Source organism: Pyxicephalus adspersus, chromosome 2 (assembly GCF_032062135.1).
Source record: "Pyxicephalus adspersus chromosome 2, UCB_Pads_2.0, whole genome shotgun sequence".
Lineage (NCBI taxonomy): Eukaryota > Metazoa > Chordata > Amphibia > Anura > Pyxicephalidae > Pyxicephalus > Pyxicephalus adspersus.
Window position 1 is genome coordinate 11556375 of NC_092859.1, and position 24075 is coordinate 11580449.

The 24075-nt window shown below is 39.7% G+C and overlaps 1 protein-coding gene across 1 annotated transcript; it reads right to left on the reverse strand.

Moving 5' to 3' along the window:
- Nucleotides 1-7196: 7196 nt before the first annotated feature.
- RAB3D (RAB3D, member RAS oncogene family) lies at nt 7197-23932 on the reverse strand. Its single transcript, XM_072399507.1, has 5 exons — nt 23670-23932; nt 11444-11671; nt 10052-10170; nt 8801-8925; nt 7197-8053 (listed from the first exon to the last, which is right to left on the reverse strand). Exons 2-5 carry the CDS (start codon nt 11669-11671, stop codon nt 7872-7874), a joined length of 654 nt encoding a protein of 217 aa, XP_072255608.1. The 5' UTR covers nt 23670-23932; the 3' UTR covers nt 7197-7871.
- Between the last annotated feature and the right edge of the window lie 143 nt (nt 23933-24075).

A 24075-nucleotide genomic window follows, 5' to 3' on the forward strand; every position in this document is an offset into this window, starting at 1 on the left:
GGTGTCCCTGTATCAGTAGGGGGAATGGTGTCACTGTATCAGTAGGGGGAATGGTGTCCCTGTATCAGTTTGAGGAATGGTGTCCCCGTATCAGTAGGGGGAATGGTGTCCCTGTATCAGTAGGGGTAATGGTGTCCCTGTATGAGTAGGAGGAATGGTGTCCCTGTATCAGTGGGAGGAATGGTGTCCCTGTATCAGTAGGAGGAATGGTGTCCTTGTATCAGTAGGAGGAATGGTGTCACTGTATCAGTGGGAGGAATGGTGTCTCTGTATCAGTAGGAGGAACGATGTCTCTGTATAAGTAGGAGGAATGGTGTCCCTGTATCATTAGGAGGAATGGTGTCCCCGTATCAGTCTGTATCAGTAGGAGGAATGGTGTCTCTGTATCACTAGGGGGAATGGTGTTGGAGCTGAATTTTAACTTGTTTTTGAGATTTGCGAAAAGTTCAGCTTTTCGTGATCTGTTGGGCACGTGGAGGCAACTCCTGTAGGTCCATAGTGATAAAGATTTTATAGTGATATATGGCCTATTCACACCACTGGTGGTGCAGTAATGGGTGGTAAATGCCCATTGTATCTTAAAATTACTGTACATACTGTGTCGATGCAATGCAGTGCAAATACTGGGCCTCCGAACACAGTGCAGCATTATGTACCATGCAAGCCTTGGCCTGAAAAACGCAGCCTGCAGATATTCCTAGGCTTTGAAGAGCAATGGAGTTGATTAATTTTAAATTGTCCACTTAGCACCTCAAACTACAATGTCTCATTACATGAAAACACATGTGCTGCAATACACTGTTTTGTGGTGTGAATACTAATTTCTGCCTACAGAATGGAGGAACAACAGGCCTGAAAATGTATATAGAAAAGTCACCCATATACCATATGTACAAATTATTTTTGTTTGTAAATGAACAATTCCCTACATCGTCCTGCTGCTCACTGTATCCGTATACCTCGTATATCACTTACCTAATAGACCATAAGATAAAGGGTCTATTAATACCAATGTACGTAAAAAATAACATTCAATATGAAAAATGTGTACATTTTGGGTAAAAGTTTGGTGAATCTTGCATGAATACCTTTAGAAATAGACCCCAATGAGGGTAAGACAAACCTTCAGTTGGCCACGTGAATAAGCCCCAATGCAGCTCACAATGACAGCCAATTTGACAAAAAACATAGCAGCCCAATTGCTATGTGACTACTGAGGGCTGTTTTTGAAGTTGATGAGGCCCATTCCTACCCTAGCCAGTAGGCTCTGTTGACGTTGATAAGATAGACTACGTCTAGTTTTGGGTCATGGTCTGAGTGATAAAACAGCACAGAAGAGTAATATGTACAACCTCAAGGAAACAAAACAAAGGAGGAACATGATTAAAATCTTAAATAGTCTCTGTCTCCCTTTACAAATGCTGCAAGTACAGAAAAGTACCCATTGATTCCACCTAAAGTCCAATCAGCCCTTAACGTCGAGTAGTTGGCTGACAACCAACTGCCTATGCTGCACTGAAATTCCAAGTAGTGTTACCAATCCTTTTCAGTTCTCCCCTGCTAATCTACAGAACTCTATCTTCTTTTTTTGTCCTTCTCTAATTCATATATTAATTTATTTCCAGCAAAGCAATCCTGCCGCCATGACTCCCAAGAGCCCACTGGCACACTGAAAGGCTGCCAATCCCATCAACGCTGCTCTCTCTGCATCATCAAGTGTTGTAGAAGAAGCAAAGATGACTCTACATACCATGAGACCAGCCCAAAGACATCCAGCAATGGCCAACAAGTATGCAATCTGGGGGATATAGATAGGGTTTACCATTGGAGACCTCAACCATCAGGTCTTCTGACATGTTTCTATGGATCTTCCCACTAATTTGGCCAACTGCTTTAAATTTTTTGGCATTTGTACATTTTATTTGAGGCCTCATGTTGACCAGACATCAACTTTGTTACAGCACATGGCAAAAGTTCTGTACCATACTTGGCTTTCACCAAGATCCCTTTACGGCCCGATACCTCAACAAAGCTTCCTTGTGCCGGAAAGGATGTCCATTTTCATGGGGGTGTTAAATGGTATTACATACAAATAAGTCTTCTTGTACATACAATAAATGTAACACTCAGGAATCTCAGGCATTTCCGTATTTGTAGATACTGAATGAGTTTAGGTTCGTGTAAGTGATGTCACCACCCCCAGGCTGATTCATTGTAGTCTCACAGCCCAAGGCTCCTTAAACCCCCATCAAAGAGAATGCGATGTCACTATTAGACTGAGACTGTCTGATCCTGTTTGTAACAGGACACTGGTGTAATTATTGTACCTCCATACAGAAACATTAGCAAATGTACGTGCAGCACTGGATGTCCATAAGACTCTGCTACAGTGCACAAATACTGATATTTACCTCAATACAGAGAACAGCAGTGTGACCCCATCAGTGTGCTGCTACTCCATAATAACCCAATCAGAAGGCTGGAGAGTGCAGTTGACCTATCCCTGTTGCTGTTGTTGTAGGGTTTGAGGATTTGGTTCTTTGTTTTGGCACGGGTTGCATAGGATCACAAACACGTACACCTAAACATCTATAAAGACAGCAAAATACCTGTATAAACTGTATTTTGTGTTTTAGTTTCTTGCACAGAGGTTAGGAGGAGTAAGACCTGTACAGAAGTATTGGGTTTATTGTATTGCACAGTGCTGGAACTTTCCTACAGGAGCATAGATAAGTACGAGAAGAGTAATGACTTCAGCTATAAGCTGATCCTTCTTTATTATCCAATCAGCAGGCTGGGGGAGGTTCTGTGACCAAGCTGCATCACCTGAACTGCAGCAGACATAAGTGAGGTCTCAGATTTGGACCTGATATCTGCCAAGTGTGCTTGGATTAAGAAACCTTCAAGTTCCACAAGTCTGTATTGGGCTGCTTGCTGTTTTATTACTATATTGAAGGATGAGATGATTTAGCATATCTGTAGGAACACATGGAGTGTAAAATTTTCCTTAGGCTGCCAACAAATATTATAAAGCTGTCTGATATGCAGACACGACCACCCTCAGGGCAGCAAAGCGTTGCAGAACACTCAGTATTCTTGCAATGTTGTTTCTGCTGATCCAGCAAGTTATAATCAATGCGGGAGGTGGTGAGCGGTGCAGACAGGCCCATTTGGTATTACGTATGTAGAGGAGAAGAATAGTCATCAGGACAGGTTTCCTGCTCCACCAAAGTGGCCTTTCATTACTAGATCTCTCCGCTAGACAAGGTTGGTCTGCACACATACACAGGAGTTAATGATAGAACTAAAAACAAGAGTTTTATTATGCTTATTGGCTGAATTCTATGGTTATGATTATTTCTATATAGCTTCAGTACATGCAACCCACTGCATAGGCCAGGTAGGAAATTCTCTGATCTTCAAATCCGGCTCCCAATTATTCTAATAGATCCTGTAATAGTGTATAATTATCTCCAAATGATCCTTTTCCGCTAATACCAAATGTTATCTCGCACTGTCTGCATGCTAGTGCAGTTTTTACATTGTATTTATATCTATTAGGTTTAAGCACATGTGAACGATGACATGGCAGGCTCCATCTTATCACATTCATTATATGATTTCTGATCCCTCCCTGTAATGAATGGTAATGAAGCTTGTCAATAGGCCTACAGCCTGTTACGCTGGATATGTTATTAGAGGAGCTTGTTAGTAGAACTGAACAAATCAATGATCAAATGATAAAACAGCAACACTATTAGTTTAATATTCTGCAATAAAAAAAAAAAATTCCAATGTTAATTGAAAATTGATGGGGTGACATGCTTTTTTTTATTATTAGTATTAAAATCTAAATGTGAGCTACAACTGAAATTTAGGAAAATGAATTGTATTTCAAAGATGTTGACGGTACTTCGAATACTTGTAGTCGATCCACAGGGTTGATTTAAATCAATTCAATTAATATGATTTGAGAATAAAATAAATAAATATATAAAAAATAAAATAAAAAAGAGAAAATTGCATAATGTTTTCCAAGCATTAGACATGGAAGGGATGTGTTAGGGGGGACTTAGGGCCATTTCAGACCAACGGTGAGCCACAGCACCACAAATAGGACCAGCTGTGTATCATTCTTTGCTTGTAACTGATGGTGGAATGGTTCCCAAAATGAAGACGCTTTTGGTCTTGCAGTTAGGCAGACTGGCACTCGGATGAGGTTACCTGTGGTGCAGTTTGCCGGAAAACTATTCAGTTTTTCACTACAGGTTTAAAGGGACCCTTTATGTACTGAGGAATTGATTAAAACTGAAGATAGACCAACCCACATTTGGCCCCTTTCTTACTGAAAACCAGCAAATGTAACAAACATGAATTACCCAACAAAGCACTATTAGTGTAAACTACTTCCTTACACTACAAAGTTGCATTTAACATTTACAAAGTTGCAACAAAGTTGCATGTGAGATCAGAAGTTCAAACTTCTGATCTTTCATGATTGAATGGCCATACTATTGTCCCATTGCACAGTTTACTTTACCCATAGTGCACCTGGATTTTCAGGTTCATCCGCATACTTCTCTGACAATTACAAAAGAATTTCTAGGATCTCTGTCGGTCTGGTTTAACTCCTTGCACACTACAGAAGTTCTGCTTAGAGAAACACACAAAATGACAAAGGAAGTAAAATTCCTGGCAGGTGGCAATGGTTGTTACTCTTGAAAAACCTGTAGCTTAGTGCATACAACCTGCTATGTATAGCATAAGAAGGACGTGTCACCACTACGATGGTGGAAACCATTCAGAATATTTAGTTATACTCCCCAAAGGCACAAATCTCAACAAAATTTTCACACAGTCCATATGTAGTCGGAATCTAAGACAAGGAATTGCAGTCACTCTTTGGTCAATTTTAGGTAAAGTAGAACTTCTTAAGTAAATTTTTAAATGTAGTGTAAACAAGTAATGTTAATGAATAAACAATGCCCAGAGCCATTAGCATAGCACCAGGATAGTGATATAGATAAACAGCATAGAGGAGCGTAGCGTAGACATTTACTATGATAAATAATGTGCCTTTGGAACATTTCTAGGCATTTATTTCATCTTAAAGTGAATATAGTGACACTGATACTATCGTGCTTTTTTCATTAAAAGGATGCACCATCTTTGTTCACACAACATATAATTCTAGGACTAAGATGCTGAGAGAAGACACAAACATGTAAATTGTGGTGCCTCTTTAGTTTTTGGTTGTGTTCACAAATTCCTGATACAGATGAACCCCCAGGAACGCTTTCATTTTGTGATTTGCTGCAAAGTTACGGTGTTACAACCTGATCACGGAGGGAGGAGATACGTTGATGACATCTTTTTAGCCAGGCAAAGTTACTGTTGCTCAGGAGCTTTTAAATTTATATAGAAAAGTTTCCTGAAAATATAAACTACTTCTAAGAACACCACCAGCATCCTAAGGAGGCAGGTAACATTAAGATCTTCATGTTTTTGTGTGTGTGGCATTGCAATGTAGATCCATGAGCACCTATTATGGAGCCACACATTGTACTCTCCACAATAAGTGTGTGGAACAGATATGCTTCCACTATTACTATATAATTATATATATACTATATATTATATATATATAGTAATATATACCGTATATATAGTAATATATATTACTATATATTACTATATAGTGCAAGCTAGGTAAAAAAAACTAAATTGTCAAAACAATATAAAATATTCAAAGTTTTGGTAATATTGTTGGGTCTTTTCCTGATAAACAGCAACAGATGTTGTAGGTACAGTTGGCCTCCAATGAACCAGATTGACATTATTTCCATAAGGGGTGTTTTACTTGCGTGGTATGGTCAGTCCTGAGAAAAAATAAATAATTTACCATGTAGGCTGAAGGAAAATCCTAGGTGTGTGCTGTGTAAGGTAAATATTTAACTTACAACACTAAAGGTACTTTCGTCAACACAATCTTAAAGATCCCTTTGTGGAATTCCTAAATGACATAGGAATCATAGATAAGGTACAACTACAAAACACTTACCTTTGACATATTTGTAGTTAAAAACAGATACCTCATGCCTAAAGATGTTTCTGCATCAAAACCATACATTGGGTGACGTTATTGTTCATTGAGGGTCAATTACATGGTTGTCCTCTCTCTGCTTTTCATTTCCCTGTTCTTGGCTTCTTGGGTCTGTTGAATCCTTTTCAAGGGAATCTTATTTTGGGGGATATTTTTTTTTTATAAATAATTTAGTATTAGGAGTTGGAAACAAGGTGGATCATAAGACTCCAAGATGGATCATAGGACTCACATATCCAAGGTGGGGAATCAGGGGAGAACTGAGACAGGGACAGGGGTGCATTTGCCCAATGAGGCAGTATAATTAAAGTAAATTGGGATGGTGGCCCTGAATCAAGATACATCACCATTTAATATCAGTTAGAGCAAGACCCACCGATAGTAACTCATTCTGGGCATTATATGCTTCCCATTCGGACCTTCACCTGGCAGAGGAAGGTTTTTTAGTGCCAGCTTCCTATGCAGCCCTGAGGTGCCTAATGCCAAGGGCTGCAAAGAAAGCTGGTGCTAGAAAATGATAAAAGTTGTGTTACTATAAACCTTGTCTTTTAAGACACCCACACCATTCATTTAATGCAGTGTAACAGCACAATTTGCATGGTACATTTTCTTAACTAGTGAAACCTGTCCTTACCATGAAAGGGTTGATTGGTTGTGCTTACCCTCAAGGACAATGGCTCCAATGGTTATAAATGCATCTGTGTGGGGAATAGGACCAAGGCCCATGGCAGGCAGAGAGATCTCACCAATGGATTATGCAAGATTTATAGGAAACTGATCTAGAGATGATGTTTTGGTTCATTACAACTTTAGTTTGCAGCAAACTAGGTTCTTGTCCAGGTTACAAACTAATGTAGAGTTCACAATTGGCAAATGTCAAAGCAGTTGCCAACAAATGGACTTAAAGACTGGAAAAAACAAGATCTTATGAAAAGGTACCAGGAGCATTCATTCATCACTATCACAAACATACAACATAAGCTGCATTCACTTTTTGTATATACTATCTAGATGTGCTCAAATATATACACAAATACTCACACATACAATATTAGGACAATGACTGATCACTTCTACACAGACACTGGCCTCATACAATAAAAGGACATTTCCTTTTATTAAAAATGTAAACATCTCCTATTTTTTTTTACAACAGTAGAGGGCAAAATATCCGGAGTGTTAAATCCTTCATGGCCGCTATGCCCAGATATATACAGTGATCAGTGATCCCGTGACCTTTACTTGGCTTCTTCCCTCTGTCCATCGTGTAAAGTCCCAGACATAAAACACATTTTATGGGTCCAGTAGCATCATGCAGAGCACTTAAGAAAAACAAAAACATGCAGAGCAATGCTTTGCAGAGCCCTAAGAACGGGCCGCAGTACGGACACGTTCGAAGAATCTTTGGCACTTGATGGCAAAGGAATACCTATCTTGGCCCCAGGAAACACCCATCTATGTGACCAAGTGATGTCCTATCAGATAAGGCAGTGATATTAAGTATTGGAAATCTCGAATGAAATCCCATGTAAGGCTGAGATATAAATTATCTGCATTATATGAATAAGAATGTAACAGTGTCTTGTTTTGTCTCTTACATGCTCAGCTGGGAATGTAATAGGAACAGTCACCCTTCCTCTGGGTATGACACAGTTTAGGGGTGTCCGTCACAATCGGGCAGTTATTTTTGCTGACTGCTGAGCGTTAAATATAATTAGAGACATCTCTGTGACCTAGCTGGGTGCTTTCTGTAAAATGGGGCTCCAGACTAACATGAGCAGTTGCTCTGCTCCTTCGGAGATGAGTCGGTAAGTTGCGCGGTACCACTAGCTGGCACCGGTCCATTCTCCACGCTCTCATTCATCTTCTCACAGATGACATCCACCAGACGCTCAAAGACTTGTTTCACGTTGATGTTCTCTTTTGCGCTGGCCTCAAAAAATTCAAACCCTGAAGAAGAAGCAAAATGGTGCATGTTACGTGTTGTGATAATGGGATGGGTGTAGTAAAGGCTTGGAGCTGTTCATGTTGTCAATTTAAACCAAATCAATGCATCACTTTTATCATCAAACTTTACTAGGAATTGGAACAGGGAAGGAGACCATGAAACAGTGTATACAATATAAATTGGATTTTGTCTAAATTGCATTATCCAGTGATAAAATCAATAGAAACAATCTTGAATGGGAATTCCTATGCCAGGAAGATCCTTCAGCAGAATGTACCTGTCAACTAGAATTTACACTTAAGCATTACAATTCATTTTACCTGCCATTAATTCTCTAATGCCATTTTAAAAATGAAATGATCATTAATGAAGATCCCAAAGCTACCCCTATGTGCCATACAATACTTCCATATGGTGCTTCTGCCTTTTCAGGAAAATAAAAAGATAGCTTTCTTGGGGGATAGTGCTATCCCATGATCCCAAGAAAAGTTGTCAGGTGTCAACCACAACTTCGGACAAGTCATAAAAAGAAGAGTGAGAAGCCCATAATATGGTATACACATGGTATAATATGATATTATTGTTTTTGGAAATCTATCATTTGTATAGGTTAAATTAGTAATAAATTAGAATGATGAAGGCAATCTTTTAAAGTCAAATCTTATTTTTTTAATAGTCCTTATTACTGAAAGTTGATAATGTCATAGGATTACTGTCACCAGTGGGAGTAAAGCCCTGACATCACTTACCGAGTTCTTCAGCCAACCTACGACCATCTTCTGCTGGGATTACTCGCTCATCTTCCAAATCACATTTGTTGCCTACCAGCAGGACCTGTGCATTGTCCCAGGAGTATGTTTTGATTTGTGTTGCCCTGTTAAGTAAACAGAAGGATATCTAAGATTTAGGAACTCTGTTAGAACTTGGTACCAGTGGCACCATTGGGCCTGGGAAGTCAACTCAGTTATAAAATCAAAGATGTTGTGCACCCAATGATTATATTGGCATTTATGTTATGTTCAGAATTTAATTTTCAGTTTTATTGGCCAAAACAAATAATAAAAGACGGCAGCAGAAGAAAGTCCTGAAGATGTATATATGATCATAAATTATCATTATTTTTGCCCTTCATATATCTAATCACTATAAATGTCTAGTCAAAAAAATGAATCGTTGGTACATCTTTGCTATATATGCATGTTTTCCTATGTTCTATCCTCTTATAATGTTGGAAAGTACAGAAAAATTTTTAGACTTCCAGAAATCCAACGTGCTCCTAATGTCCTTTTTGCACCAATTACCAATTGTGCCTTTGTTAGCCTTTGAGAATCCAAATAGCATTGTCAGTTCTGCCTGCTGGACTAAATAACTCCACCTATCTCCCATTCATCTTCGTCCCTCTCTACATCCATACATTGATTTCTTTTCCAGCTTCAGAATGCTTCTGTCTTGACTACCAACAGCCTTCCCACATATTCGACCTTTAACAATTAAAGTTCTCCAAGACTTAGAAGATCGACTTAGGTGATCCAGCAAACCTGGAATGGATCTGGTCCAGGATTAAAAACATTTGCCAAATTATGGGTAATAAAATAAATCAATTTCAGGGTTGCTGGACTACCCAAGTTTTTCTGCGGTATTCTGCCTTCTCCAGGCTTGGAGAGCTTTAATAAATCAGACCCATTGTGTAACTGGAAGGTCAAAGATGTACAAAGGTATCTTGGGTGTTGTAGCTCTGGACACACGTCTACATCACTACAATTACCTCTTAGTACTGCCCTTGCAAAAAACAAAACCTTCTGATGGCATCATAGGAAATAATAAAAGCTGTTCCTCAGTACAGGATCGTGATAAAAGAAAATAATTAATTCTGGGGCATAATCTGGAGGGCAATAGGGAATAAAAGGGGTATCTTGGGTAATTCCTGGTTTTATACATGATCAGAAATGTGTTACAGATTCCACTTATCCAAACACAGAACAGAATTGCTGCTTGCTTACCAATCCTGCACAGCGTTGAAGGACTCGACGTTGCAAATATCATACATGAGCAGGAAACCCATTGCTCCACGGTAATATGCAGTGGTGATTGTCCGATACCGCTCCTGGCCAGCTGTGTCCTGGATGGACAGGAACAGAATGTGAAGGTTAAACCAAGGTCATCATGACTCGGACAGCTTGTTCCAGCTACAGATAACCATTATAAGTAAATCAAAGCATATTTTCAGAGAACACAAATTTATTCTATATTTTCTTATGAATGTGAAATTCTAACATTTCTATAAGAATAAAACATTCCCGAAGCAGGAGCATGAACAGGAGAAAGCAGCTCACTTTCTTTCTGTAAATAGGCAGCATGGGACTGGAAGATGAAGATTTGGAACAATTCTCCTATTCATTTCTATATACATCTGGCTTTGTCCTTAAAGTAATTGGGTAACTGCATTGTATATCCTGAGATACCGGAGTACAATAGACTGTGGAACAGATGTGAGGATTGGACACAATGGTAACTTAGATATGATCAATGGGATGGACCATTGATGTGCTACATGGAGGGATTCACAATAATGATTGTAGCCAAGGAGCTATTCAGCAATGGATTCATTCAATCACCATAAATGAATTGACTGTATGAGTTTCTTCATCCAGGAGAAAGGTGCTACACAGGACATAGCAAAAGAGCTACCATTCTGCACATTCAGATGGTAATATGTCCATAGGAGCAGGCCATGCTATGGGGGGTGGGTTTTAGGTGATATTAAATGAGTGTTAAGCTGATTATTTGGCAATTACAGTTAAGTTTCAAATTTTTACCACTGTACTTTTGGTTGAAGAACCTTGGATATGGAGGGTTTTCTTCCTATTGCTGTATTACCTGTTGTCAAACCTGAGCCCTGCAGTGCAAGCATGCAACCTAGAAGGGTGAAGAGCCAGATGGGGAGCCAATCTTCAAATGAGGTCTTTGAGGGTACATAATAGGCAGAGGAATCTAATATTGGGGTTCATGCCAAAAGTGAATTTTTATTGTGTTTTTGAAAGCAACTGCAATTAATTTGTCCTTATATCAGCCTACGGCCATCCCTTGCACAGCATTACTTTTTTTTATTAAGTGAAAAAAGGAGCAGCACTAGTAACCAGTGCATGTATGCTGTATGCATTTATGATAACAGGGAATTTGATGACAACACAGCATAGTATAGTGAGCAGTGGGAGGATTTTATGGGAGTGCTGTTCTTCCTTTATTATCCAATTGGCAGGCAGGGGTGTATTTTGGCCAAACTGTGCTCCCAAAGGGAATGAGCTGACTGGAACACAAAACTGGCCAAAAAGTAATTTAAAACATAATATAGTAAACAGACAGCAATATTGTTAAAGGAAAGGTTTTCTTACCCAAATTTGCAGTTTCACTCTCTTCTCATTTCTGTATACGGTCTTCACTTTGAAGTCTATCCCCACTGTGCTGACAAAGGCTGAAGTGAAGGAGTCATCTGCATAGCGGAAGAGGAAAGACGTCTTCCCTACACTGCTATTTCCAATGATCAAGAGCTTAAACATGTAGTCAAAGCTCTGATCGGCTGCATCTTTCTGGGGTTGGCGCGGGTCGCTGGCGGATGCCATCTATGGAGTGATAAAAAAAGAAATGTCCCCTTATTCTATATTTCAGAGCTCTTTAATAATAGAATACAAAGAAAAAATATCGCTATCTTCTATCTATAGAATAGATTTAATAATAATATTTTTTTATCATTTCATCATTTTTTTCCTTTTGAAGTTTGAAAATATTTAAGAAAGTGTACATACGAATGAAAATCCAAAGAACAAGTGGTAGGACAGGTAGGTTTTAATATTCTTTCATGGGTCATTTTTTAATTTTTGTCGTGGCACCTTTGCACAGTGTAATATTACAACACCACCTAAACATACAGCAATAGAAATGTTCTCGTTGTCATGAAGTGTCATCAGCCCAATCTTTTTGTAGTTGCAGAGAAAGCTGAGCAAGTTGGCCCAAAATTGCAAAATGTTCCTAGCCCATTTGGGATTAATGAAATGTTACCAGTGTATTTTGGTTATGTCTTGGGTATAACCCCTCTCAAAGATGCTCAACTCTCAAGGAGGCTCCAAGATATGATATTCAAAGTCCTAATTTTTTTGTACAACATTAATGTAAAAATCCTGCAGAGATCTCTCATTTCTAGGTCTTTTGTTGGTGAAGGGATCATCATCTTGCCATGATGGAAGGGGTAACATCTCTGAGTTCCACAAAGCTATGTTGTTTGGAGACTTGTGTATCTGAAGCCAACAAGGCTCAAAGGAGAGGATGAGGAAATCTACAGATTGGATTCCCATACAAGCCTGGTATGGTGGTTGCAAGAACCCCCCATGTTGGTATACTATCTGAAGCCAACAGGGCTCGAGGGAGAGGATGAAGATTTCTACAGATTTGATTCCCATACAAGCCTGGTATGGGGTTGTAAGAACATCTTCCTGGTCTCCAATATATGGAATGTGCTTAGGCAAGTTTACAGTGGCTGAACCACCTTCATAATCCTTCCAGGAAGTCAAACTCTATGGTCCCAGAACCTGTATGGTGAGATTCTAGTACTAGGTCCTATGGATCGGTGAAGCATGGACAGAATAATTCTAGATGGACAAGATCTATGCAGAGAAAGATGATGTGGACAGGAACATGAAGTTAAAATCCCTTTAAAGGAACAAGGCAATAAACCAGCATGTGACTCACAGCAACTTATCCATTGTCATGTTTTTCTTTAGCTTACATTACCAGTGGCTCTGCAAGACCTGAGGGCAGATTACTTCTTTTATGCATCATCTTACTACAATTGGAATCTTAGACAGTTTGTATTAAGTGAAAGCCAAACTGTACAATTTTAAGTGGTAAATAAGTAATTCAACTCATATCAAGAATGATGCAATGTGGTCTTGAATATAACTTATACTGCGGTATCAACATTGTACAAATTGATCCTCTCATCCGCTACATATAGGGTTCATTTACCCAACAAGCAGGGGTTCTACACTATGCACAGAAGCCTGGCTATTTTATAAAGTGCAATACAAACCATCAGAGGAAAAACATGTTCTATTGACACACTTTGCAGTGTCTACATCATAACAGATAAGAGATTGTGTACACTATGGAGCAGTTTCTAATACGGTTCAATAAACCCAAAATGCTGTGTTTATTGGGAAGCTCCTTCATCTCTGCTGATCACCTGATGCCTGGTCCCAGCTTTGTTCCACTGATTTCCTAATTTGCCACCGACATAAAATGTAATAAGAACAAATTTAGACATATACTCTACATTCTTGGTATATACATTTGTAATAAAAGACTGGTACCAGCATGCACCATAATTTCCAAACAACACTTCAATTGTTGCATATTTGGTCCCTGGCATTTAAAGTGGAACTAAACCCCAAAAATCAAAAATTCACCAGGAGGCAAAGGTTCAAATAAAGTCTCTTTTGCTAAAAAAAAAAATAATAATTTTCCCTGGCTTCTGATGGCTTATTGTTTTTGCACGCCCCAATCAAGGTACAGCCCAATTCTATATGTGGCACCACCGCAAATATACCCAGCCACTGAGGACAATATAACTCCATCAGTGGACATACATTGGCAGAGGAAGAATGGTGTGTTCCCAAAAAAGTTGGCAGTGAATGTAACTTTGAGGTCCTCTCCTCCTCCTGTGTTACTGAATTTATCTGTCTGTCATTTTTAACCCCTATGTAATGTACAGCGCTGAATAATATGTTGGCGCTTTATAAATCCTGTTCAATAATAATAAAAATAATGGAGTGATAACGGGTTCCTGGACCAGTCATCGCTGAAGGTTGACTACTAAAAGGTAAGTGTGGGCCATAATTGATGAGTAGGCTGTGCATACTTCCCAACTATGACAAAAGTTCACCCACACCAAGGAAAATTTACTTCCTTAACAGGTTGTGATTTGTTGCTTGGGTAGGACCTTTTATGCCTCTTTATCAGTTCATTCAAAATAATATTTTGGTTTCAAATGAATTGAATACAAGTGTGCTCTGGTTTCTAAGTGACTTAAGCAGTAATATCTTTCTTCCATTGAATTCAACTGTTCACCTTGGATTCTTACTTAACCTGTTACAAAGCAGGTTTTGCCAAATTCTCATTTTGAACCACAGTAATTGATGGCTTTGCTGCACCATGTCAGTGACCCTTGTTTTTCAGTGGCAACTGTGGAGGAGAAAGGGGTGGGCAGAGCTCACAACTGTCCCTAACTTGGAACCAAAACCCTCAGTGCTCTTCGCTTCTCCCTTTCTGGTCTAATGTATAAAATGGAAGAGTTCAGGGATAATTCAGAGATAATATTGATGAAGGCAATAACCCAACAGGTGACTCAGACTCACTTCATTCGCATTTTATTCTTCAAAGCAAGTTTACATTACCGGTGAGTCAGCAAGGCCTGGGGGAGATATGACTCAATTTGTACATTGCATACATATCTCACTACAAAGCAAATATTGCAATGTTTCTCATTTGGAACCACAACCTGCTGTCCCCTGGTCCTCTTCTTATGTCCCTCTTGTTTGGTCTAATCTATAGACCAGAAGTTTTGTACTATGCTAAATCTTTATACAGCATCTAATTTTTTTGCTTTTTTTGACAAACCAAAAATATGGAATGTACTCCTGGATAAGCTTTCCTGTACTTAACAATTGAATTTGGCAAATTATTAGGTAAATAGGAGGACCCTTGGTGCTTGATATGGCAGCTGTGTACACCTTGGACGGGCTAAGCTCAAAGATTTCACCACTAGACATCCAAAGAGATATATGTAGACATCTTCAAGCAGATCAAATCTCCTAAAAATTGTTATTCGGCAAATATATATCTATACCTGTAGCTGTCAGCAACATATTAATGGACAATTGGTTTGCTGCATGGTTTCTGCTCAGCCAGTTTCAATTGCTGCACACAGCTGCAGGTGAGTTAAAGACTTTTTCTGGGCTTTATCAAGTACATTCAAACTAGCATAGCATACGTTCCAACGTTTATGGATTTGGCATATCACAGTATAATTCTACAAGTTAGCTTATTACCCAAAAACAAAGCTCTCCTTGTGTGGATGATATTTTATCTAAACATTTGTTAAGCACTTAGGTACAGTCACTATAGTAGTTAATCTACAATACCTGTACAGGTTAATCTACAAATCCCTATATTAATATAATAACCTACCTGGAACGTGAGCAGAAACTAGATCACCTGGAGGAAGCTGATACAAATACGAGATATAATAAACTAGAATATGTAGCTTTTTATTAGTGCTGCAGACAAGGCCCCTATTGGCTCCAATATCATATGAAAGAGCATTCTTTGTTACTTGGCCATGCACACCTATGCGTCCCACATTGCAACAATAGAACCCCCTGCTAGGTCGCTGACCCCTTCTTAGATGTTCTTCTGCAAAAGCTTAAAGTCCGCTAAATAATCAGTTGAATTATAAATGTGCAGACGGCACAAACCAAAAGATTTGCCTTTCTGTTCAGCTAGGGCAGCCAGGCTCCTGACCTCACTTTCCTTCATTGCAGTTAAAACCAATTTGCAAGCCAAACTCGTCTTCTCCCAACTGGCAAGAATTAAGCTTTAATATAATACAGCATAGCCAATAGGTGTGATTTACTAAAGCTCTCCTCTCCAAGACTGTATAGATTATCATGAGAGAGCCTGGGTGATACAGCAAACTTGTAATATATTGAATACATCTAATTAATTGAAGAAATCCATTCCAGCTTTGTTGGATCACCCAGGTTCTCCCATGATAGTCTATTTTCTCCAGTTTTGGAGAGCTTCAATAAATCAGGCATGAAGCATGCAATCAAATAGTGAAGCTGCACTGCTGAGATCACTCTGTTTTCCACTAGTCTCCAATGTAACACCAGGGTTCCTCCAGAGGTTACTAGGGGTTCTGTGAACTATGGCTGATTGACTTCATATTTCATGATAAGTAATGTGGAGGGGCCAGCTGCATGACTCTAATGATCTTTGTTGTCTAAGGGTTGCATTCTAGCAGTGGGGCATTTGTTCCACTGGCCATCAATATTTTTTCCCCACTGACCCCCAATAAATTGGATTTAGTATTGGTTCCCCAAGACCTGATTGTCTTTTAAAGGGATCTCTGAGGGTAGGAAGGCTGATAAAGGCGGCTCCACTCCCTCCTCCAATCACCAAGCTCTAATGTCATTTATAACTAGTTACAGTTTCACCTTAAATCTGCACCCGCTAATATTTCACAGAGGGGGTATGTAACAATTACCTGATAATTGCCTTAGCAAGACAATTCCAGTCCCCAATTTTGAACAGGTGACATTTAATCTTTCAGCAGTAATAATAACAGGGAACAATGACTTCTTATACATCCTTATTCAGCAATGGAAAATGTATTCAAAGCAAACAGGAGCAGACCATTGTGTAAATAGGCCGTGCCAAATGTATACTACAATACAGCCCCAAACACAGCTATACACCCTCCTTCTGTATTACCTGGCTGATAAGTCAACAACCAGGTAAGAAAGTCGTCCTTACAATACAGAATATTTGTCCAGGTAGGAAATATTTTTTATTTAGATTTAGATATTAACCCGTTAGGTCTCCTTTGGACTAGCGTTTAAAAAAATGCTAGTCTACTACCCAAAACCGCGCCATAACAGTTGATAACAGGAGTAAATTTTAAAGCATTTCCAAACACTTGTACAGGCAATTGTTTGTCATTGGAAACCCTACCAAAGCCACTTAAAGTCCTCCAAAACCCTTAAAACCACTTAAGAAAACTTTTGAAAAATAATGAAACATGCTTGGAAAAAAGTTCCAATATAAGTCCATGGGGAAATTTGGGGTGGCAAGCTGCCCTTGGATGCTGTATGTGGCATTTGGAAAACCAAATGGCAATGATATGGCAAGGATATTCTAAATTAAAAAAATCAAGCTCCATTTTTACCCATTGTTACCATTTTTATGGGGAAGCTAAATGTGATAAACTGCTTGATCTCCATGATCAAGGTCTCCAGTGATCTCCAATAATCTCTCAATGATCTCCAGCATTGCAGATTTCATCAGCGTCCTCACCATGCAATACTATCGAGATTGGTGGATGCCAGTATCCCTTACCAGGCACCATTCATATTCCTCCCAACCTTCATCATTATGAAGTCCTGTAGCTATGCTAGGGTCAGGAAATGGAAGCCATAATGTATGGCACTGGTTAACAGAATCCTATACTGCCGTTGTGTTGAATGGTATAGACACTGGGCCAAGACTGGAGAAGATAGACTATCATGGGAAAACTTTGGTGATCCAGCAAATCTGGTCCAGGATTGAAAACATTTGCCAAAAAATAGAAAATGATTTTTAGAATTTCATATTAGGGTTGCTGGATTACCCAGGTTCTCCCATGATAGCCTATCTTCTCCAGTTTGGGAGAACTTTAATAAATCAGGCCCACAGATGGAAGCTGTAGAGGAAGTAGAACACACGAGCTACCCGACAGGTAAGTATACAACCTCTTCTCATACAGGGAACTAGGAATTTTCATTTACAGGGACTCTTTAAAAAAGAAGTACACATCAAAATAATAAAACAGCTTTGAAAATACATTACTAGTTAAACCATTTATAAGATTTTGTTTACATCTATTTTAACAATTGCAGTTTAAAATTAAACAGGAAAAAAGCTGAACAAATTCCGGAGTCAGGCGCACATGGGAGCAAATGGAAAAGTTTACAATACAAATGTAAGATGGTGACAGATGGAGCAGATAGTGAGCCTATAATGAAAGGTTTCCATTAGCGTTACCATCTGTCACTGATTAGCAGGGAGGTCCATTATTTGCAATAAAATCGCTATGTCCTGTTCTTCTGTTTTTCCACATTCTGTACTTCTTAAATTTGAAAAATATCATCTGTGTGGTTTGTAAAAATGTCATTTAGGACATATATGTGGAAAATAATAGCAATAGGATATGAGCAGAAAACACTAGATATAGGGATATGTGCTGACAATATCATTTATCGTTTAGGTACATTTAGAGTACCAGCTATGGCATAGAAGCACAAAATAACAGCTTTAGGATTTGTTTAGAAAATCAGGATATCTGCTGAAAATATCATTTATAGGATGGGTGCAGAAAGTACCACCTATATGATATGCACAGAAAATACCAGATATCAGAGATGAGCAGAACATACCAGATATGGGATATGGACAGAAAATACGAGATATGAGAAATGTATAGAAAATACCAGATATCAGACATGAGCAGAACATACCAGATATGGGATATGGACAGAAAATATGAGATATGAGAAATGTATAGAAAATACCAGATATGCGATATGAGCAGAACATACCAGATATGGGATATGGACAGAAAATACCAGCTATGGGATATGTGCAGAAAATACCAGATATGGGATATGGATATAAAATACCAGATATGGAATATAGACAGAAAATAAGTGATATGAGAAATGTGTAGTAAATACGAGATATGGGAAATGTGCAGAACATACCAGATTTGGGATATAGACATAAAATACCAGCTATGGGATCTGTGCAGAAAATACAGAGTATTCTCTCCAGACCCTTTTAGCTGGGTGCACCACCCGGTTCTTTTTAGTAACCACCCAGCTGTTTTTGGGTCATTACTGATGGGTTTGGTCACAATACAGAGGCCACCCACCTACGATTTCTTCCCATCCAGCCTAAAATAATTTCTGGGTTGAACACTGATACCAGATATAGGATATGTGCAGAAAATATAATTTGTAGGTTAGGTGCAGAAAATACCAGCTTTGGCATATGAACACAAAATCTCAGCTATTTTACATAAACTACAGTTTTTTATATAAATATGTTATTAATAAACCGATATTCTATAGTAGAAACATAAACCTATGTGCGCTCCAAAAACCAGGGCCTGCTTTAAGGAAGGGGAAAGGCAAATGGAGGAAATGCCCAGGGCCCCAATGACAAAATAACAGAGGGTACAAGAATCAGAAATGATGTGCAATTGGAGCCCCCATTTCATATCTGCCCATTTGTCTAAAACCACACCTGAAGCTACGTACACACTTCCAATTATTATCATTGGTAAACGAACGACGAACGATCCTGCACGATATCTGCGAACGATCGTATAGCACCGATCCTGTACATGCAGGTAACAGCAGATAACGACACGATCGTTCGCAGATATTGTACACACAATAGATCTGATCGTTGGACGATCGTTGGACGATTCGTTCGTCGCACATGCTCAGACCATGAACGATCACTGAACGACCGTACACACGAACGATGTTCAACGATCGTCGTCCAATCCGATCCGCCGGTCCGGTCGTTCATTTCCAACGACTTTCCTCGTTCGTCGGCGTCGTTGGTTACTTTTTTCACAAACGATTTTTGCCCAATCGATCGTTCGTCGTTCGTTTGTCGTTCATTTTGAACGACAAAAATTGGAAGTGTGTACGCAGCTTTACTCTCTTTACCCAATTCTAATCTTGCCCAGAGCCCCGTTTTATCTGTCCCTGCTTACAACACATAGTGTTGATAGTGTGATAGTGATAGGAATGGTTTTGAAGTAACAGTCAATATTTGTGTATCTGCATTGATTCAAAACCTAATCCTTGAAGTGGATCTCATTTTTGTAATGTGTAATTTAATGCAGAATGCTCTCATTTATTTAGGGGGTAAGTGCTTAGCCCTGGGGGTAATCTAGTGTTGTATAAATCATTGTCTCTGGGGTTAGGTCTATATAGAGTGGTTTGACCACCTGCCGCCCGCTCAGTGTAAACTCCTCCTCAGGGTTTGGTCACATTATACAAATTGCTGTGCAGTTTATTGGAAAGTGTATAGTGTCCAATACACAAGGACATCAGAGGTTGCAGTGCCTAATGGTTCCACTAATGTGTTGTGCTGCAGATCGGTTTTGTAAGGCGGTGCTGCACTCACTTCTGTTCAAGCTACCCCATTTATTTTAATGAATGGGGTCATTGACAGCAACACATGTGCAACCCTGCAATCACTGCATACCCCAAATGTGACCAAATCCCAAGGAAATGCTTTCTTCTACCTGCACCTAAATGATGGGGTCATCCTAGCAAAACCACTGGACTGGGGCTCAACAATGGCTTCCTACTGATAGCAGGTGGAACTTTATTGAAGAATGATTCTGTCTGTATATGTGGACTTCAGAGGAAAGTGGAACGTACAATTTGTTGTTCGGGTCAGCAGTAGCTATAAATAAGGTTCTGTTTGTGGAGGAAGAAGCAATGTAGAGAAGCTGAATGTTCTAGATCAAGGTTTTTGAAGATCTCTCATTATCTCCTTGGGGATTGGTGGCATCTACTTGCCGGCCCTCACCTTACTACAGGTTGCATTGGAAAGACCTCAGTTGGAATATTTAGTTCAGCTCTGGGCAAGAGTTCACAAAAGGAATTTTGTGGATTTTCTGAAATGCACAACGGGGCAACTAAACTAAAAAGGGTCATGGAGGAAATTACCATGAGGATGGACTCTTTTAGGAGGTCGCCTAGATTGTAAGCTCTTCCGGGCAGGGACCTCTCCTTTTCCTATGTCACTTTCTGTTTTTGTCTGTCAAATATGTTGGTGCTACATAAATCCTGTTTAATATTAATAATAAAAGAGGTGATTGGAGCTCATGAAAAACCTTTGCAGTGGGTTCCCCTTCACCTATGCACGGGTTAACTGCTTGTTTCACCCAGAGAATAATAAATAATGTGATATACTCCTCAATATCCGATGTTGTGGGTTAGAGGTGTGTTCTTGGTGTTCTCCTGTACAATGCAGGACTGCTGGTCCTGCACTTTATGAGATAATGTCATAGAGCTGGGACTGGGCAGCAAACAGAAAAGACTTTGGGGTACCAGTCACACAAAGAGAAAGGTATAGGATAAGGATATCAGCTTATTCATCACCCCCTAGGTATAATGAGCATTTACCCTTGCAGGGGGGAACCATATGGCCATATTGATACAACACTGTAAAATTTTAATCTAGGTAAAAAGCAATTGGGATCCACAAGGATTCCTTCTACTTGTTACAGCAAACCGGATTATATTTTATAGTTCTTTCTTTTGGGGGGTCAGCTGAGTGTTAATGTTCTTTTATTTTGTGTGGGAATTCAGCTGCTTACTACTTGGATTCAGTTTCTGATTTCACTGAGGTTTATCAGTTTGTGAATTAAGATTACAATGCCTTGAAGACATGTTGAATCATTCTGCAGCATTCAGCACCAAGCAGTGCTCAGACTACATTGCAATTTCAATGCAGCGCCCTGCAAACGTGCCACAGACTGACACACAAGGTGCTGAAACCAATGATTTACTACCGCTGATTGTTCAGCAAGGACAGAATGAAAAGGGATTTCTGCAGCATTTCAAATCTCACAGATCTGCTTTAAGATACAGATAAGTTATTTTGTTATTCTTGCTGGATATCATGATCCACTTACACATTGATCCCTGTGATCATTTACAAATATTAGGCATCCCCACCTGTTCAATAATCAATCTGTATGACAATCAATAATCTCCAATGTATCTAATTAAAATATCAATCACAGAATCATAAGTGATTTTGATGTTAGTATGAAGAAAAAAAGCTTTGCCCAATCAATTTTCAATCAATGTCCTGCCCGAGCGATGGAAAATCAATTATTGATCTTTATGAGTTTTTGTTTATACAGCAGAGTGTATGGCTAGCCTAATAAAGACAAAGAGCTTTGGATTGTGGGAGGAAGAGTCTCGGTACCCAAGCCCAGCCTGTTTTATAGCATCTTACTATATGAATAAGCTAAAAGCCAAGCTGGTCAGACATATAATCATCACTTTATCTTTATAACCTCCCAATAACTGTATAAGCCACCGCGTATCAGTCTGCAGTCAGTATGCAGCAGCCACTGTTGGTCATTGATAATGTAATTAGAATCAATATTCAAGCATAGGAAGAATTAGAACAGCATTGAATGTATGGCAAAGAGTGGGTACACCTCCTTCTACCAGCTACAATGCTGTGCATGGTGACCATCTCCAGGCCTGGACATTGGAGGGCACAACCTAAACTTTCCATATAATAACCTGGAAAAATATCAAATTATTGTAATGAGAAAGATACCTTGGGGCAGCTATTCTTAATTGGGATTTTATAGAATCCCAGGTTTCCTCCAGAGTTTGCCAGGGGTTCTTTGATGATATTTGATGATCCCTGCATAGTTCTGGGGTCATAACCACATGGAAGGGCCAACTGCACGACTCTACTGATCTTTGAAGCTGTCTATAAGGGTGGCATTCTGGCCACAGTTGTAAGGGGCCATTCTTTCCATTGGCCACCAATGTAAGAGACCTTTTTACCCACTGACCCAACCAATAAGTTGGTTTTAGCAGAGTTTCCCTGAAACCTAAACATCATTTCAAAGATTCCTCAAGAGGTAGAAGGTTAAGAAATGGTTTTTAATATACAAAATAGTTTTTTTACTTTACTATGGGCTTTAACTTTTAGCTTGGAGCTTACAAAGGGCTCTATCCCATGTGTGACAGCATGTTTGTACCTGAATAGTTAATCACATTGCCACCTTCCCCTCATACCTGGAAACATTCGGTCCATTTACGTACAGGGTAAGTAGAGCTGAAGGGGAGCGGAGAGAGTTCTAAGCAGCTCCATTGGCTGCCATTAGGGTAAACCTGTAGCTTTGTTGGTTGGCACAGCACAGGTTCACTTTAAGAACAGGGAATGGACTCATAAAAGCCATTCGTTTTTTGCCCCAGTGGCCAACCATCCATTCAGGATCTTTGGGGTATAGCACACATATAGCCTGAAGTTTCAGAGCAAATTATTCTAATTGGAATATAGGTTTGCTGGAGCATTGCCGGTGCAAGGCATGGACACCCTGGTGCTTTGCATTCAATAGGATTCCAAGGCCAGGCTGTGCAGCACCACCGGTGGAGGGGGATATTCACCTTACAACCTAAAGGCAGCAAAAGGCAGATTATCACGTAATATGTCCAACTGCATGACAATGAATGAAGCAAATGCTACAAAGATGCTCATCATCTCTGGGTGGGAAAGGGGGCAATTTTATAACATTTTTGCTGACAAAGCCAATTGGAAATTAGGAAAGTGGCAGACATGTAGTACCTCTTCATGGGCTATAATAGGGTGATCACCCACCATGCCCTAAATACTGGATATACTTGACGGGCATCCACCATCTACATTTCCATTCCATCCTCTGTGTATTATTATTATTATTATTAAACAGTATTTATATAGTGTGAAGGGGGGCGATCGGCGGTTGTTTTCTTGGATCTAATGAAAGAACAGGTGGGGAGTAGCTGACCATACACTTGTATGAAGGAAGCAGACTTGGAAAACCCTTGTTACACACCCACATGTAAGGAGACGTGTACCTGGCAGTGAGGGAGCAGCTGTTGGACGGTCCAATAATATACCTAAATATATATATATATATATATAAATATATACATACATACACATACATATACAAACTTAGAAAAATGAGAAATAAATGGATAATTGTACCTTGTCCTGCACAGTCCAGGAGGCACAGGGTGACGGAGGGGATTCTAGTTTTCCTTGGCACTAGGACTTTGCCGTGTCCTGACGCTGGGCGCTATCTTACTGTCGCAGCCCCTGTCACTTTTCTCACGCCAGCTGTCTCCTGTCTGTTCTGTTCTCTCCCGGATCTGTCTGTTTGCAGGTAGCTCTCCCTCTCTAAACTGAGGTGTGTCCCCTTCCCCTGCAGTCCTCCTCCCTCTCTGGCAGCCAGGCTCTCACCTCCTCCCTCCTCAGCCCTCTCCCTGCAGGGCTGGCCCTTCCTGTCCCTGGCCAGCCTATCCTCTGCTCAGTCCCTGTGTCCTGCACACCATCCACCCTGCTGCTGCCCTTCTACATCCTCCTCATTATCTCTGCTCCTGCCCACCCTACC

Bases quoted from the DNA above. Each gene is read 5' to 3' on its own strand.
- RAB3D (XM_072399507.1), bottom strand. From the start codon at position 11,671: ATGGCATCCGCCAGCGACCCGCGCCAACCCCAGAAAGATGCAGCCGAT. The intron at 10,171-11,443 runs GTAAGAAAACCT...CTGTCCATCCAG, and splicing joins GAGTGAAACTGCAAATTTGG to GACACAGCTGGCCAGGAGCG. The intron at 8,054-8,800 runs GTAAGTGATGTC...CTTCTTCTTCAG, and splicing joins TAGGTTGGCTGAAGAACTCG to GGTTTGAATTTTTTGAGGCC.